Consider the following 17,787-nt stretch of genomic DNA (forward strand, 5'->3'; position numbering starts at 1 on the left):
TGCTTCCTCCTTGACTTATTTACTTGTGTTTTTGTGGCCTTGAGCAATGAGGCTAGACTTGGAATGAAAAAATGTCCCACACAAATAATGCTCAGACCTTTTCATTGTTCTACTGGTTCCTCTGTACATGCTCATTTGAATTTGCTGGTTATTTCGCTGCTGTAGGAGTCTGTATCGTTGACAGTGTTTTTTTCCAGTGAGCTGTGGGAGTTGTTTCCCCTCACTGATGAAGTGTTGCAGTCCTGTGTAGCTTTACCCTCCATAAGGGTCATCAAATGGTATGTTGCCACTGAAAATAATTGCTGGGTGTGTCTTTGTGGAGCAGCTGCTTTTGTCCAGTAGCACCGTGTCTCCAGTAAGCCTGGCACGCAGGCAGGCATGTGGTGACCTTGGCAAGGCCATGTTGAATTGAAATGTACACCAGATATTTCATAATAACTGTGGGTCTGCCAAGTCACACCCTCTTTCCTCTCCTCTCGATGTGGGCTGATTGGCTTGGAGACAGGCAGACATAAACACGCCGCCTGTTAGCCCCTCCCTTCCTCAGGGGCAGCTGGGTAATAACAAAAAAATCGCCCCCTCCTACCACCCAACCTCTCGCATACTGGACTACAAATGTGTAGTATGTAGTATGTACCTTTTTATAGGATTTTTTAGATGGTTTAGATTTCTTTGGCTGTGGAAATACTAAGTGTGCGTTGCATTGGGTAGACTAGATTGTAAATTCAATACTACTTTTACATTTTTGTACTTTTTATAAACATTTTATAATTAGTCTGACTGTAGTGATATATTTAATGTGCTTTTGAAAGTTTGTCAGATATAAGAAATGCAATTTGTACTGTACAGCTCTCCTATAAAATGAATGCAGTTTAGTTTATATTACTAGTGTTAATATCTTTGGTAGTCACAACAAGAGATGATCATCCATCTATTAGCTCTACCTCTTTTCCTTTTGTGGGCCACGGTGTGCTAAAGCCAATCCCAGCTGGCATTTTGCGATAGGCGGAGTAAACCCTGGACAAGGTTGGCAGTCTGTCACAAGGCTGATGGCCGCACACATTTACACCTATAGAAAATTTACCCAATTGATGTTTTCTGTCGGTATAACACTTATAACACCATAACACTACCATTACTCTCCCCTGTCATAAATTTCGGTAAATTTGTTTGTGTGTGCATGACTGATCATGTAGTGTCTATACAACCCAATAAAATGAACTTTGCTCCTTTCTTTTCTTTTATCGTTACAGAGAAACCAGGTCCAGAGCGGAAGCGAATTAAAAAGGAGCCTACCAACACCCGGAAGGCGGGCTTGCCGTTTGGGATGGGGATGCCAGGGATCCGGGCCGGGTACCCCCTTTCTGAGCGGCAGCAGGTGGCCTTGCTCATGCAAATGACAGCTGAGGAGTCCGTCAACAGTCCAGGTGCGTGCTTATCATGGAGGCCACGTCCTCTGTGGACGGGTGGCAGAGGAGGACAGGGAGGGAGCTTTATGTTGAATGCGTGTATGTGCGTGCCGTGCCGTGCGCGTGCTGTAGATGAATAAAGGTGGTCTTGAAGGGCGAGGGGGACGGGGCTGATTGTTTTTGTTTCTTTTTTTTTTTTTAGCTCTGCATCTTGAATCTAGTTACACAAGCTAATCCACATTAATTCTCATTACAGCTACAATGTAGAGCTATGCCGTCAGTGAAAGTGGTTGTTTTTGTAGCAGCTGTAATAGTCACATATTGGTTCATCAACAGCAGTGAAACTCTTTTCTAGAATACAGCATGGGGCCGTCAAGGAAATGAAACTAAACTACCCTGGTTGGTATTGCGTTAGACTGGAACTAATGGCGCAATTTCACAATCTGAGCCAAATCGCAGCCAGACATCCAGATGCAAAGCTCCTGCGAGGATTTAGTTTTTGTTATAAATCATAGTTGCTGTCAGATGGTTGATCTGGCCTAGTTAATTACATTTACAACCTACTTATCCTCTCAAATGATAATTTTTTGTTGTCGATAAATGTATTGGACAAAAAATTTTTGCAAAATTGTACTTTTTCTCTCAGTGTTGACATTTGAGATGTAATTGAGTTGGTTAGGACCAATGTGTCACCACTTTTATTTATATGTAACTCCTCTGTTGCATGCCTGTCTGCATGGACAATGATTAAGTGGGTGTGTTTCAAATATTATTTGCGACAATAGTGATACAAACTCAATAATGTAAATGTGATTAAGTCTTGGATTTAATCTTGTAAATGAGATGAAATGAGCTCAAGTGAAGTAGGTCCAACCACTCTGCTGCTGACTGGTAGGGTAAGACTGCCCCCCTCTGGCTGAAAGCAGTTCAGATATATTGATATTCATAGAAGTCATAATAGTATCAATAAAATCGTTGTCTTAATATATGTGACCAACAAAACTGTTCTAGTGTTAAAGTGCTTTGTCCATCTCCGTCCAACAGACACAACACCAAAGCATCAGTCGCAGTCCAGTCTGGGTCAGAAGGGAACGCCAAACTCTGCATCTAAAACCAAAGACAAAGTGAATAAACGGAATGAGAGAGGAGAGACTCGGCTGCACAGAGCAGCGATCCGTGGAGAGGTACGCCGCATCAAGGAGCTCATCAGCGAGGGAGCTGATGTGAATGTAAAAGACTTTGCAGGTGAGAAGCTCTTGTAGAGATTGTCCTTTGCTTTTTGCATGAAGCAATATATGTTACTTCATATTCTGCATACAGCTCTCTTACTGTAATTCTTCTTTTGTTTAGGCTGGACTGCATTGCATGAAGCGTGCAATAGGGGGTACTATGATGTGGCCAAGCAGCTGCTGGCAGCCGGAGCAGAGGTCAACACCAAGGGCCTGGATGATGACACCCCTTTACACGATGCATCCAACAATGGACATTTCAAGGTAGTAAAAATAAACACTCAGTCAAATCGGATCATGTCTGAATTCTGTCAATACTATTATCACAGTAGTAAAGCTTTAGAGAAACATTTTTACATTTTCAAAGACTCTGAAAATGTAAATGGTTGTAGAGACCCTTTCTCATCTTTTCCTTGACATCATTACTCTGTCAAGTTTATTAATACACTCAAATAGTAACTTTTAAGTTATTGGTGCATTCATTTTAGTTTCCTTTGACACTATGTAATATAAATGTTCTTAAATTAAAGTATATATTAATTAAATATTTCCTATTGTTTGTTTCAGGTGGTTAAGCTTCTTTTACGGTATGGAGGGGACCCACGTCAAAGCAACAGGCGAGGTGAAACACCACTGAAGGTTGCCAACTCTCCAACTATGCTGAATCTATTGCTGGGGAAAGGCACGTACACTTCAAGTGAAGAGAGTTCATCGGGTACGGAACCACAAAAGTTTTGTGTCACCTATTCACATGATTGTTACAAGTGATGGAAGTTATTCATGTAGATAAGCTGTTAGTGTTAAATTGTGTTTTGATTGTGCCTCTCTTTACTTTCCACAGAATCATCAGAGGAGGAAGATGCCCCCTCATTCGCCCCGTCCAGCTCTGTCGATGGCAATAACACAGACTCAGAGTTTGAGAAGGGCCTGAAGTTGAAAGGGAAAACTATGGACCCTCCTAAATCTGCGACCACACAAGTCAAAGATGAATACGAATTCGATGAGGATGATGAGGAGGAACGTGTCCCTCCAGTGGATGATAAACACCTCTTGAAAAAAGACTTTCGTAAGGAACCTGTCCCCAAGCCCAACAGCTTGGTCGCCGTACCCAAGACGGAGGTCAAAACTTATTCCAAAAGCAACTCGCTCACACCAAAGAAAACTGTCAGGCGGATCATCTCTGACAGTAACAGTTCAGATGAGGACGACAGGACGTTGTGTTTTACGCCAGCGCCTACGCCGCGGCAACAAGCCCAGCAAACAAATACCAAGGCTAGAGACTCTGGCTGCATGAGCTCAAAACAACAGAAAGACAAGAATAAAGTCAAAAAGAAGCGGAAGAAGGAGACTAAAAATAATGTCAGTAAAGAAGTCAGGTTTGGTAAAGTCAATGACAAATTCTGTACATCAGATTCTGACTGTGGAGACATGGAGAGTGAGGACGACAAGGGCTCAAATAGTATAAAGGACTCCTCTGCAGTGAGCCTGAAAGAATCCCCTGGCTTTAACGCATCCTCCTCCTCCTCCTCTTCCCATGGTACCTCGAACTCACAGAAACAAGCACCGTCATTAGCAGAACAGCATCCAAAGCAGTGGAGGACAGATGGATGGAAGACTGTGTCCTCTCCCACATGGTCAGACGTCAGTTCTCTCTCTGATTCAGTCAGAACAAGACTATCCAGTGAGTCTGACTACTCCTCCGCTGATTCCAGTGTAGAGTCAATAAAACAAGTCAAGAGGAAAGCACAGGAGAGCAAAAAGAAGAATAACAATGTGCACAGTAACACAGTGGACAAGAAAAATTCTGAGCTCTACAAAAACTCCAATGCAGAAAGTGCGGTCTCCAAAACCGACGTAGACGGCAAAGTGCTGAAAAAGCATAAAGTGAAGCACAAGCATAAAAATAAGGAAAAGGACAAGGCTCCCAGTCTAGTGCTTAATCAAGACATGAATGAGAAATTTGTCAAGAGCTATTCTTTTGATTATGATGATTCTAGGCAGAAGTCCCTAATTGTTGAGTCAGAGTCACCAGCTGAGAGCAAAGTCAAGTTATCCAAACATGAAAAAGACCATTCGAAAAAGGAGGACAGGCTTTTGAAAAGTAAGTCTGAGGACAAGGATTGGTCGTCTGGGAAAGACCTGCACAGAACGACAAAGGAAGAGAAAAACAAAAAAACTAAGGACTCCACCAAGGACAAGACAAGTAAGGAGGAGAGGGAGAAGCCGGTAAAATCTGACAAGGAGAGAGCTTTCAAAGAGAAGGAGAAGCCCAAGGAGGATAAACAAAAAGCTCATAAAGAGGAGAAGAAGAAAAAGTCCAAGGAGAAGTCCTCCTCAAAGGCAGACCGGAAAAGTGAGCAGAAAGAGGAAAAACATCTAAAGGTGGACAAGGAGAAAAACACCAAGGAGGAAAAAGAGAAATGTAAAAAAGACAAAGCACAGAAGGAAGAGTCTGAGTATGAAGGCTATGATGTCAACAACCGTTTCCTCAACCTTGAGGACACAAAGCTCAGTGCCTCAGATGACCACCATGACAGATGGGGCTCCGAGATGTCCTCTGACTCCTCCCTCTACGAAGATGACAGTTGGGATGCTCCTATTAAAGAGTACAAAGCCAACAATGCTGTAAAACTCATTGTTGAGACTGTTAAGGAAGAGACGAGGAGGAAAGAAAACAAAGTCAAGGACAAGAAATCAGATCACAGTGAGAAAAGGTCAGAGAAAGAAGCCACATCTAGAAAGAAAGACAAAGACTCCTCCGAAAAGACAAACGAAAAGAAAAAAGACTGGTCTGAAAAACAAAAATTAAACTTGAGTCACTCAGTTGAAAAAGAAAAGAAGCGGAAGGAGTCCACAGAAGTGGTCAAAGACAAAAAGGACAAGGATTCTTTGGACAACAGTCGAGACCGTAAAGATTCATATGAGTCCATAAAGGATAGAAAGGACATGAAAATCAAACAGGAATCTACAAGAGATGATTATGGCAATGATACTTTCTTTAAAGACGTTGATGCTGCAAAATCATGTGATGTCCGAGAAAGAAACTACTCTGGAAAGGAGAAAGAAAAGAAGGGGGACGGAACAGACAAGAGAGAAAAGACGAAAGCGGACAAGCACAAAGACAAAACAAAGGACAGAGGCACTGATCAGGAGAAGGAGAAAAGTGAGAAAAGCTCGACAGAAAAACCTGCCAAGGAAAAGGACACAGACCGGGGCACCAAAGACAAGAAGGAGGGAGTAAAAGACAAACACAAAGAGTCTCACGGCAAAGACAAAGATCGAAAGATGTCTTCAGAACAGACCAAGGAGAAGAAAGAAAAGGCCTCTCAAGACAAACACACTGATAGGGAGAAAGATTTAGTGGAGCTAAAGAAAGAGGAAAGAAAACCAGAGAAAATCCGAGAGAAAACGTGGTACAAGATTGCCGACATATTCACTGATGAGAGTGACGATGAGGAGGACAGCTACAATGGTGGTGTGCTTGTGTCTGACTCCATCAGGAAAGACTCAACACCTGATCAGGACGAGCCAGATCATTTCCCTTTAGAAAAAATTAGAAAATCTTCTGTGGAAGCTAAACACAACACTGAAAAGGCAAAAGACAAAGACCACAAAGAAAAGAAGAAAGAAAAGGCTACATTTGACACAGGTAAAGAGAGGAAAGGCTCCCTGGAGAAACACAACAAGGACAAGAAGGACTGTGTGGATGCAAAACACAAGGAGAGAAAAGACCGAATGTCAGTGGACTCAAACCAAGAGAAGAAAAATAAGCAGAAGCTCCTGGACAAAAGGGACACGAGTGAGGAAAAGACAAAGAGCAAATATAAAGACAAGCTGGAACACTCAAAGGAAAGGAAACCATCAAAAGGCAGTGGTGAGAATGAAAAGTCCCTTTTGGAAAAATTGGAGGAGGAAGCGATGAATGACTATAAGGATGATTCCAATGATAAGAATAGTGAAATCTCCTCAGATAGTTTCACTGACAGAGGTCACGAGCCAGTCCTCACCGGTTACTATGAATCCATCAGTCTGACTGACGTGTCTGAGGACAGGCGAGACTCCCTGTCCATATCTACACCCCAGGACAAGTTCAGAGAGAAAGAAAGACATAGACATTCCTCTTCATCCTCGTCCAAGAAAAGCCACGACAAGGATAAAGAAAAGGTCAAGAAAGAAAAAGGTGACAAACGTGACAAGACAGAGGAGATAAGAGAGTCCTACAGCCGCAGAGAGAGCCTACCTTTTGAGAAAGAGCCCATGCCTCTAGAAGCTGACCCTTATACTTTCCCATATGGAGGTAAGGGAGACGGAGACGATGACTTTGAGAAAACTTTGGAGTTCGAAAAAGAGATGTCCAAAAAAGACAAAGACAAAGCTTCGGGTGTCATCAGTGACAGAATGAAGGACAAAAAGAAAAAGGAGAAACATAAGGAAAAAATTAAGGAGGAGAAAAGTAAGTACATCGATGGCTTTGGGTCAGTCAAACACTCCAAAGAGGATGTAAAGTCAGGCTTGAAAGACAGCCCACAGGTCACCGTTCTGAAAGACAGGTCAAAAGAAGACAGTCCTAAATTCGATATGAAAAAAGACAGAAATCGGGATATACTGGACAAAGACAACAGGGTGGACCACAGCAAATCTAAGGCTAAGGATGAAAATGAAAAGATCACTCAGTCCAAAGACACAGTGCGGAAAGATAATCGTCCGCGTGAAAAACTGTTGGTGGACGGTGATTATCAAATGACGAGTTTTGGTCAGATGTTGAGTCTAAAAGACCAGGAGATTGAAGAGCGCCACAAGAGACACAAAGAGAGGATGAAGCAGATGGAAAAGCTGAGACCCAAGTCAGGGGACCCTAAACTGAAGGACAAAACCAAGTCCACAGAGGAAGTACGAAAGAACCGCAGTGAACTTTCGTCAAAGAAATCCAACAGCCTGGAATCTGGTCTTAAAGAAAAGAAGCTGAAGGATGTGGGTCTTCCAGCGCAAATGATGTCTCCGGGCAGGAAGTTCCAGCCTTCGGACAGTCAAAACTCAAAGGATTGGCTGGGCGGACCCCAAATGAAGGAGCACCTCCCTGCTTCTCCCAGGCCGGATCAAAACAGGCCGACTGGTGTCCCCACACCGACATCTGTCATCTCCTGTCCCAGTTTTGAGGAAGTGATGCAGACTCCACGTACCCCATCATGCAGTGCAGAGGATTACCCTGACATCATGTTGGATGGGTTGGATTGTCAGAACTCAACAGCTATGACCATGTCAATGAATGCCTGCTCTCCATCGTTCTTTGAAAGGTATTTACACACACGAACAATAAGGCAGGGTTACTGTTGTGATCATTAAAATGTTTTCTTTTCCTGAATGTGGCATATTTTTCTAATGTCCTCTCTTTTGTCTTGTGCACCCAGCAGGTATTCTAACTCCCAGAGTTTCCAGGAAGGCACCTGCCCTACCCCTGCGAAGAACCTTCAGCTTTCACTCGTCAGCCGCTCTGCATCCTCAGACGTCCGCAGGCCTCTGGAGGATGAGTTTAAGGCTGAGGCTGTCAAGTTCCTTCGACAGGAGACTGATCCAGAAGCCGACTTTGATCCACCCTCTGCCCAAACTCCAGAGGACAAATCAGCAGATAGGCTAGAGTGTCTGTCTTCTCCTTATTTCTCCCCATTGGGAATGTTGTCCCCTCGGCAGGAGCCAGCACTTCCTACACCAGATGTGGCAGCACCAGCTCTGACTGGTTCTGAGGGTAGTGAACACCTTCCTGAAAGTGTATACAGCTTCTTGCCGAAACCCTCTACACCAGTTCACAGGCCAGACCCCCAGGAGCCCTGCTTCGACATCGCTGCACCACCAACACCAGCTCCTGCTGCTTTGCCACCCCTGGACATTGATGACATCTCTGAGCCTCACCACAGTGAACCTAACCTCGTCCTCTCCGATCTTCCTTCTGTCACAGAAGAACAGGAACAGGAACAGGAGCAGGAGGAGCAGGAGGAGGAGGAGGAGGAGGAGGAGGATGATGATGAAGAAGAAGAAGAAGAAGAAGACGAAGAGGAAGAGGAAGAAGAGGAGGACGATGAGGAAGAAGGCGTTATGGACGACAGAGCTGATGGAGACCACTGTGCAGTGGAGGTGCCTGAGCAAACAAGGGAGCCAGGTTCCTTCTCTCCTCAGGTTGAGGACCCTCTGAGGAAGAGCTGGCCTGCAGAGTCTCCAGACCGACAGGATCCAGAAGTCCACGAGCTCTCCCCCACACACTCTGCCCCCAACCAGGGAGAGAACTGTTTTGAACACAGTATGGGCTGGAACCCCGATATGGACCTCAAATCTCCCCACAGGACATACGGGGAAATAGAGGCTGCTGTCTCCAAAATAACCAGTCCTTACTCTCATTCAGACAGTGATATGCTTCACTTGACTGGACACCCCTCTGTCACTCCCCCCTATGCCTGGAACAGGTGGCACAAAGAGGACCCAGAGGACTTTGATGAGCAGAAAGAGGCTGTGGCTGACATCCCCTCCCCAGAGAGACGTGACTCAGTAATCGATGTGGAACCTAACTATCTAAACACCTCATCCTCTTCCAACAGGCTGGAGTCTTTCTTCCAAGAATGCAACAAACCAAGCATGGAGGATAATCACCAGATAGTTGAAGAGTCAACATGTGTAGAACCAGACAGCAGACAGAGTACTCACACTTTCAGTGCTACAAGTGAAGTCATCATGAGTCCAACAGTGGGCCCTGAGCCTGTGGTGCCCTGGGCAGACCCATTCTCAGCTGACACAGATGAGCTAGATGACCTGGGACCATTCTCCTTGCCTGACCTACCACTACCAGACAAGTCAGAAGAAGCTGAACCTCGAGACCCTGAACCAGCTGACCTCACCAAAACTGTGCCCATCCACATCAGACACAGTATCACAGAGAGAGATGACCCAGACATAATAGAGGTGGACCTTCCAAGCCTGGCTAAGACCACATGCCCTGCTGGAGACCTAAGTTTGGAGGAACCTACCGGTCAAGATTTGGTCGTACCGTCACCACATGCCAACTTCCCACAGGACTTGGACCTTGAGCCTCAAAGTGTGCCGGTCAACAACTCTCTATCTCTCATTCAACAACAGGAGAGAAATGGACCTTATACAGAACCTGATGAGTCGGAGACTAATATGTTGTATTCAGCTGTGAGTCCAGATGCCAGTCAGCAACATCACCTACAGATCCACTCCCTCACTGAGTCGCTGCAGTTACCCCTGGATTCAGTGTCTGCTGTCAAGTCAGAGGTGATACAGGAGGAGATGTCTGAGCCTGTAGCAGAATCTGTGACATGCAGTCCTCTTCCTCAGCCTCCAGTGGCAGTCTGCCTCTCCAGCCCACTGGAACTACCAGACACTCAGGAGACCACGTCCAAGCTAACACCTGTAACTCTGACCACTGTGTCCACCATTATAGACATCCCCAAGAAAGTGGATGAAATCCCACAAAGGATGACCCGCAATCGCGCCAAGAACAATCCCTCTGCCGCTGCTGTCCCTTCTACCTCCAGCATAATAACCTCGTCTGCTACTGCCACCCCTGTAACAACCAGTCCAACAGCGAGCATTAACGTGATCCCCATTCGAACCCCAACACCCACCTCAGGCTCCTCCATCTCAGTTCTGAAGAAAGACAAGGAATCTGTGATTCATGTCACCTCTACTGCATCTATTTCAACCCCTGTAGTTTCTGTACCTACTTCTGTGACAACTCCTGCATCAGTGGTTCTCAGTAAGACAACAAAAGGACGCCCTCTCCAGGTGGATGAAGAGGAGTCTCAGACCCAGCATCCGCGGAAGAGGAAATTTCCACGTTCTACTGGGCAGCAGGTCCAGGTCCAGCTGGTAAACACGACCATGCAGCAGACCAGGGAAATGATTCAGCAGACTCTGGCTGTTGTAGTAAATGCCATCCAGCTGGACGATATCGAGCCCTACCACAGCGATCGTTCCAACCCTTACTTTGAGTACCTGCAGATCAGGAAGAAGATTGAGGAAAAGAGGAAGATTCTGTGTTACATCACCCCACAGGCCCCACAGTGTTATGCTGAATATGTGACCTACACCGGCTCCTACCTGCTGGATGGCAAGCCGCTCAGCAAGCTTCACATCCCTGTGGTAAATTGTCCTGTCTTTACTTTTTCCCAGAATAAAATCAAAGTAGTGAGGAGTTTTCAGACAGTTTGGAATATATGCCTGATTTTGGTATAATTCCAAATTTCTGTCTGCTGTAAAGACAAACATTAGTGCATAGCAGGGTGTTTTTCTTTAGAGACATAAATGATGTATCTAAAAGGTAAACTAACTAATGTTATATTTGTTTATCAGATTGCACCACCTCCATCACTGTCAGAACCTCTGAAGGAGCTCTTCAGACAACAAGAGGCAGTAAGAGGGAAGCTCAGGTTGCAGCACAGCATAGAACGGGTAAGAAATATACTGTCATGGCACATCTTATTATCTGGGATTATTCTCTCACCTTAATTTGCGGTTGGTCGGCTTATATTCATTTTCTTAGTTTTTTTTTTACTGTTCACAGGAGAAGCTGATTGTGTCATGTGAGCAGGAGGTTTTAAGAGTCCATTGCAGAGCAGCCAGGACAATAGCCAATCAGGCTGTGCCATTCAGCGCCTGCACCATGCTGTTGGACTCTGAAGTGTACAACATGCCAACAGAGAGCCAGGTACAAATGGGTTAAAACACATGATTGGTCAGATATCATTCTATCAGCGGTGGCCATATCTTTATTTCATTCATTACTTAGTCTATGTTATAACTTGGTCTGTGTTCTCAGGGTGATGAAAACAAATCTGTGAGAGATCGCTTCAATGCTCGCCAGTTCATTTCCTGGATTCAGGATGTGGATGATAAATATGACCGCATGAAGGTAAGTATCGACACTCTGCAGTGATTTAATTTGCTGGGATGTCTTCAGTTACAGACATTGATGCCACAACCTGTGTATGTGCCAAGCATGTTTATTCTTTGCTTCTCCTCCCCCAGACGTGTTTGTTGATGCGGCAACAGCATGAGGCAGCAGCGCTCAACGCAGTGCAAAGGATGGAGTGGCAGTTGAAGGTTCAAGAGCTGGACCCAGCAGGACACAAGTCCCTCTGTGTCAACGAAGTGCCGTCCTTCTACGTGCCAATGGTCGATGTCAATGACGACTTTGTCCTGCTGCCTGCATGACACACCTGTGCTCACAGATCAAGCGCAAACTTTGTCTGAATCACTTCTTCTCAAAGAGACTTCGTTGAACAGAACGAATGGAAAGGGCTAGCAAGTTTGACAGAGGACTTTAGACAAGAAAAAATTATATTCTATAGAAAAAGTAAAGATGAAAAACTTGCTCTCAATTCCCTTACACGAAGAAGGAAACATGTTTTTACTGGGGAAAAAGAAAATACACAACTTGCACTTTCATCCTCAAACGTTTTTACGCTTTCGTTTGGTCAGAGTGCGAGAAGCAGAAACAGTTTTTGCTTTGAGGCTCTGACATCAGGACACAGCTCCTCAGCGCTCGGTTACGGTGAGACCGGGGACAGAGATATTTTTTCTGCATTTGTTTTTAGTCCCTGCTCCAATAGACCCACCACCACTGGGAGGTATCTGCAAAGAGTTATCTCAGCAGTGTGGTGCCTGTCGTGAAGGAGGACTAAGGTGAAGCCTCCCCTGTTGATCCGGGGCTCCTGGTGGGCCAGGAGAACCAGACAGAGTCAGTGCTGGTCTATCAACAGAGTTGCGGTGCATTATGTGGATCTTCAATGTGGATCTACCCCAAGAAATCTGGGACGGACGGACCTGGAAGCTAGAACCATACGCTGATGTTTTGGGTTTATAAGATAGTACACCTAGAAGACGCCATTTCGGTTCACCGCACCAACTCTGGCTGAGCGGCAGCGCAACAGAGCCTGCAGCAGGTCGTAACATAGCAGAGGGTTAGCGATGTGTGTGCACGTCAGGGCCCAGTGTCTGAGGGGAAGAGACTGACCCTTCAGCCTCTCAGCCTGGCTACACAGAAGAGGACAGGCATGGATCGCCGAGGACAGACCGGAGTGTTCCTCGGCCACCGTGTTTGCTCCGACACAAAAACATCAGACCGCCGTGGACTGCAGAAACACCACATGACAACCAGAAGACACAAACATAACGAATGTTGAGACTCAAAGAGACTATTGAGAAATTGTGGTTTAGCAGGAGAGAAATATTGTTTTTGTCTATTTCTTTACTTGGGCATTTCATTGCTTCTGAGGAAGTGACTTGAAACACTACAGAGCCAATATTAGTTTAATGGAAAAAAACAAAAGAAAACTGAAAAAAAGTTGTATTCCGTAAATTATGTACAGTTTTTATATTCGTTAACCAATGTATTCTTGCTGCCTTCTAGATAATTTATTTTGCCACACATTACTGCACAGTTGTAAATAACCTATGTACTGTAATATCACTCAGTTAAGTGTAAAGAAAAAACATAAAAGAAATAAAAATTATCTTTTTATGTACAGTTCACTTTTGGGCAGCACTTTCCCCCCCCTTCATATCCATGGGCCAAAATGTGTACACGATTCTGTCAGTATTTGAAAGACTCCAGTGCACAGTCATACGATCCCATCTCTAGATCCAGTCCAGGCTCGGATAAGAAGTCTCACCTGGACGCGGATCACCACAAAACACAAATAGCTGACAGAAAACACTTGTGGATTTAACCAGCCTCCCACAGGCCAACCACCATATAGTCCCTCGGATGTAGCAGAATAACTGTTGAGGATTTATTTAAAGAATAGACAGAGGATTATTATTCATTGCTTTACTACACAATTATATCTGAAAATTTTCAAACCAAGAAAATGCCTTTTTCAGTGAAAAAAATGTACTCATTGTTGGGCAAAGTCACATAGATATATATCAGTGGGGTGAAAGTTGGAGAGATGTCATTTACGAGCAATGCCATCGTGTTCATGTTAGTATGGTTTCATTTTTCTTGTTTTTACTTTACAAAAATTGGACTAAAAAACATTTCGAATGATCACAAAACATTGTGTGAAACCAACAAGACGCAGGTCTTTCAGCATTTCATTATATGTTCTGTTCTCCCAGCTCGTCTGCTTTTCACACGATAAAGACTGAAGAGTTGTAACAGCTTTTGAAAGCTTTCATTCCACAGCGACTTCACGCTGTTCCTCGTCGGTCTGTCTGCCCCATGGCCAGTGTTGGAGACCAGCTTATTTCCATGGTGCTGTTCCAACGCCAGTGGCTCTGCGTGTCAGAAAATTCAAGAACCCTATTTGGCTTTGCATGAGACCTGTGGCCTTTAAATATATTTTATGTTTTTAAATATATTTAAATTTTACTAGAACCCATAGAGAGTTTAATTCTCTTAGTTTGGCCGTCAGTTAAATCATAATCGGCTCAAGAACAAACACATTTTTTATCCGTGCTTAATCTAAAAGGCGTTTGGCTTTGTCGTTGTCAGGGATTATAAATGTTAGGTTAATTCTTGACATAACTCTGATGTGTCAGGGGCATTCGTTGGGATCTTGCGTCTTGCGTTGGGCCCAAGCAAAACAGTTATGAGACGTAGATCTTCAACCAAATAGTGAACAGACATCAACACAGACAGTGGAGGGGGAAGATATAGCCTAATGCTGAACAGACCATTTGAAATCCCATTGAAATGTTGATTTGTGACAACCTGTATTGATTCTGTTTATTTGGTGGGTCTTGGTTTTGAAAAGCTTTCCCGACCTGCCACACAGCCGACGTTCTGTCCGTGTGTGAGAGCTGCTCACGTATCCTGATGGCAATATTATCTGAACCTCTTTAAGTTATTTACACACTGTCAGTCAACATAGCTGTGTATGGTATGTCTAGTGCTAGTGCAATGGTTGTTGCTATTACACTGTGCAGACAAGGTGGCTAGATGCATTGTCCTGGATAGTTTTTGACAGATCCTGGTTGTTAAACACACACACACACACACACACACACACACAAACACTTGGATTCATATAGCCAGAAATTTGGTTTCAAACCCTTGCTTGTCTTGATTTAGTTTTTATTTTGTTGTTGGTTTCTTACAGTTTTTTTGGGACGAGGGGTAATGGGTGTCTTTTGTTCACAAAATCCTTGTGGGTTTTGTTTAGCTCAGTGTTTGTAGTTTTGAATGTTGTTGTGTTTATCTTAGGTTTTTTTTTTTCTCTTTCTAATTCAGACATAAACACCAGTGGCATGTCAATCACATTGCTTATCGAGCAGAATGTATACCGTTACTATGCCCCGACCGACAACACCCTCTCACTATTGTTTACAAGACATCAAGTGTGTTTCCGTTTCCTGCGTCACCTTTTTAACGGTTTGAGCCCCGCCTTTGTTTTTGTTTTTTACTTCTGTAATGAGTCGTTTATTTGAACCACAAAGGCTTGAAATAGTGATGGTTGACATATAAGTGATATGCCATTTCTAACCCCCCCGGTCTGCGGTACAGCGTCACGCAGAGCAATTGAGTAAAAACACTTCCCACCGCGTCGATTCTCCAGTGTGAATATTCAACTGACAAAAAGATAGAGTTCTGGATCAAATTGAAAGAAAAGACATAAAACACACGTCAGTCCTCAGATGCACAGTAGAGCACTTGGCCGTGGTGATACAGATGCTAGCCTGACACCACCTCAGTCAACAACATATTACCTCTACTCTCCTTACATTCACTCATAATGTTTATTTTAGATTTGTTATTTGTTGTTTTTTATTCTTACTGGACGTAAATATACATATTTGCTATTTTTTCATTATATAAAATCACGATTTCAAGCCTTTTTTTTCTAGTTTTCTTTTGTTTTCTTTTTTTTAATTAAAACCCAGACTGTAGCTGTTTCTTTGTTCCTTTTTTAGAATGGAAAATGACTAATAAAAAGCATGGAGAACTACTCTTTAAATGGTGAGAAATAACCTATTTATTATCTTTTTGTTTTTTCTGACACCTGTGGTATGTTTTGAGTTGAAGTTGGTCTCCGCTGTGTAAATTTTCCTCCTTGTAATGCGTGAAAGAGACATACTGTACATAGCTCTGTAAATAAAACCTCCCAGGACGTTTTGCACCCTCCTCTTTGTACTAGTCTGAAAAATTGCGTAGAATGTGGGGTTCTAACAGCAACGGGCTGCGTGCGCTCGCTGCAGGTGATTATGATGTAACAATGTAACATTTTTTTATTTGTACAATGTAGTTTATTTGTGTACATATTGTTGGAGCAGCTAAGGGGGAGGGCGGGAAGGGTGTAATGAGGGGGGCGGGGGGTTGTTGATGCTATCGTCAGTGCTGTAACAGAAATCCAGTACTTTCACCTCTAGCTGTTGTTGATTTCCTGCAAAAAAGAAGAGTTTAAGAAAAAGAAAAGACAAAAAAAATTAAAACGAGAGAACCTGAAAATGAGGATGGATGGCAAAAAAAAGACTAAAACTAAAAAGTAAAAATTCTAAATTGTTATTTTCTACAGTTGCATGTACAGAGAGCGCAAGAACTGCTGTTGTTCCTCAGAGATTATGTTCGTTAATAAAATTTTGAAATATTACCAGCTGCCCTCTGCTTTTTGATTTTTGTGTTTGTCATGAGCCGTACGGTACGAAAGCTTCATCAATGCTGCCACTGATCATTTCTGACGCACTCAGAATATCCACTCCTAAGAAAAATCTATACATTTAAGAATATACTTGTTAAGAGTAGATACACATTTAGCTATAACATCGATCTGTATATAATGTCCCAGAGACACGTTTCTATAGAGAGCAGGAAGAGGAAACATGTCTGATGTCAAGAAGCTGAAGATTGAGAATGAAGACCATGTCTCTGTGTGAATGTTTGAAATTCCTTCTCTGCTGGATGTGGTCCATGAGGTCGTCCTTCTGACTGAAATCAGATTTAATAGCATGAAGTTATCAACAAACAATATTGTTTTATTTCTGTGGTGGAATCCTTTCACCAAACATATTACTAACACATTCATGGCTTTTACCCATAGACTGTAAACAAAGATGGACGAAGCGTCTCCACTTCCTCCCACTTTCAATAAATGAATCCATAGGCTGGATATGCTCCACCAATCATAAGTCAGTCTCAGCTGTCAATCATGATGTTTCACCCTGTTTTTATAGCATCAAATAACTAAATTATTTAAATTTTTACATTTGAACATAAATCAGCGAGATAAGAACTACCTAAAGTGACAGGAACCATCTTTGAGAAAAGTTAATTTGACGTGTACTTTTTGGTTTTGTCCACGTCCCATCTATTAACTTGGAGGAGGCAGGGTTTATCATCGATTCTGCAGCCAGCCACCAGGTGGCGATCTAGACGCTTTGGCTTCACTTTCGGGGAGCTGTCATGTCGTCCATATCTGTATATTCAGTCTGTGACTCATGGGGTAGAAACAGCTGTTTGCTGTGAGTCACCTTTTGTATGTGATGTCATCCTCACAAAAACAAACCAGTTCTTTGTCACATGTTATATTTACTGTCCCTGATCATTACAACTTCTTTTTAGTGTAATTCGAGGTTTCACATCTGAGTCCAATGACACGAATACAAGTCACCTGCTGAAGTGGAAAACACGCAGATGTAAATTCACAGCACTGAATCCACAAGTCCCAAACGGATCCACAGATCAAGTGAAAACTGCACATGAAGCCAAACTCCTCAAGCTCTGCACACGTCACTGAGATCTGCATCCAACTGACGACAATAAAACCCACCTGAATCCCCACTACTTGAGTAAAAGAGAGACAAAAGAAAACAGTTTCTTGAATTGCACGATGGGAAATTTAGGATACAGTGTTTGACCAAACCACCTCTGCCTCCAGCTGCTTCAGATTTGAACAGCAACAGGTACATTAAAGATGGATGTCTGACATGACCGCTTTGAAAAGTGAAACCAAAGCATCTTTATTGCCACCTGGTGGCTGGTTGCAGTACAGGTCATAAAACCGGCATCCTCAATGTTAGTGAATGGGACATGAACCAAACTAAAAACTCAAAGTACACATTACATAAAATTTCCTCAAACATGGATTCTGTCATTTTATGTAGTTCTTCTCACACGGATGTTTGTTGTTCATTTTTTTCAG

General features: G+C 43.4%; 1 protein-coding gene across 2 annotated transcripts in view; it reads left to right on the plus strand.

Annotated features, from left to right (window-relative positions):
• ankrd11 (ankyrin repeat domain 11) overlaps nucleotides 1–16,239 on the plus strand; it is a 93,853-nt gene extending 77,614 nt beyond the window's left edge. Inside the window, exons 5-14 of one of the 2 annotated variants that reach the window (XM_035153530.2) lie at nucleotides 1,254–1,427; nucleotides 2,454–2,654; nucleotides 2,760–2,902; nucleotides 3,206–3,353; nucleotides 3,480–7,932; nucleotides 8,050–10,789; nucleotides 11,000–11,098; nucleotides 11,211–11,354; nucleotides 11,466–11,558; nucleotides 11,675–16,239. In XM_035153530.2, the coding sequence (XP_035009421.2) occupies nucleotides 1,254–1,427; nucleotides 2,454–2,654; nucleotides 2,760–2,902; nucleotides 3,206–3,353; nucleotides 3,480–7,932; nucleotides 8,050–10,789; nucleotides 11,000–11,098; nucleotides 11,211–11,354; nucleotides 11,466–11,558; nucleotides 11,675–11,860 (8,381 nt within the window). In that variant the 3' untranslated portion in view covers nucleotides 11,861–16,239. Of the gene's footprint in view, nucleotides 1–1,253; nucleotides 1,428–2,453; nucleotides 2,655–2,759; nucleotides 2,903–3,205; nucleotides 3,354–3,479; nucleotides 7,933–8,046; nucleotides 10,790–10,999; nucleotides 11,099–11,210; nucleotides 11,355–11,465; nucleotides 11,559–11,674 lie in introns of both variants that reach the window. The other variant, XM_035153521.2, reaches the window with a different exon arrangement.
• The last annotated feature ends 1,548 nt before the right edge of the window (nucleotides 16,240–17,787 follow it).

Source organism: Hippoglossus stenolepis, chromosome 1, assembly GCF_022539355.2.
Source record: "Hippoglossus stenolepis isolate QCI-W04-F060 chromosome 1, HSTE1.2, whole genome shotgun sequence".
In the NCBI taxonomy this organism is placed as follows: Eukaryota; Metazoa; Chordata; class Actinopteri; order Pleuronectiformes; family Pleuronectidae; genus Hippoglossus; species Hippoglossus stenolepis.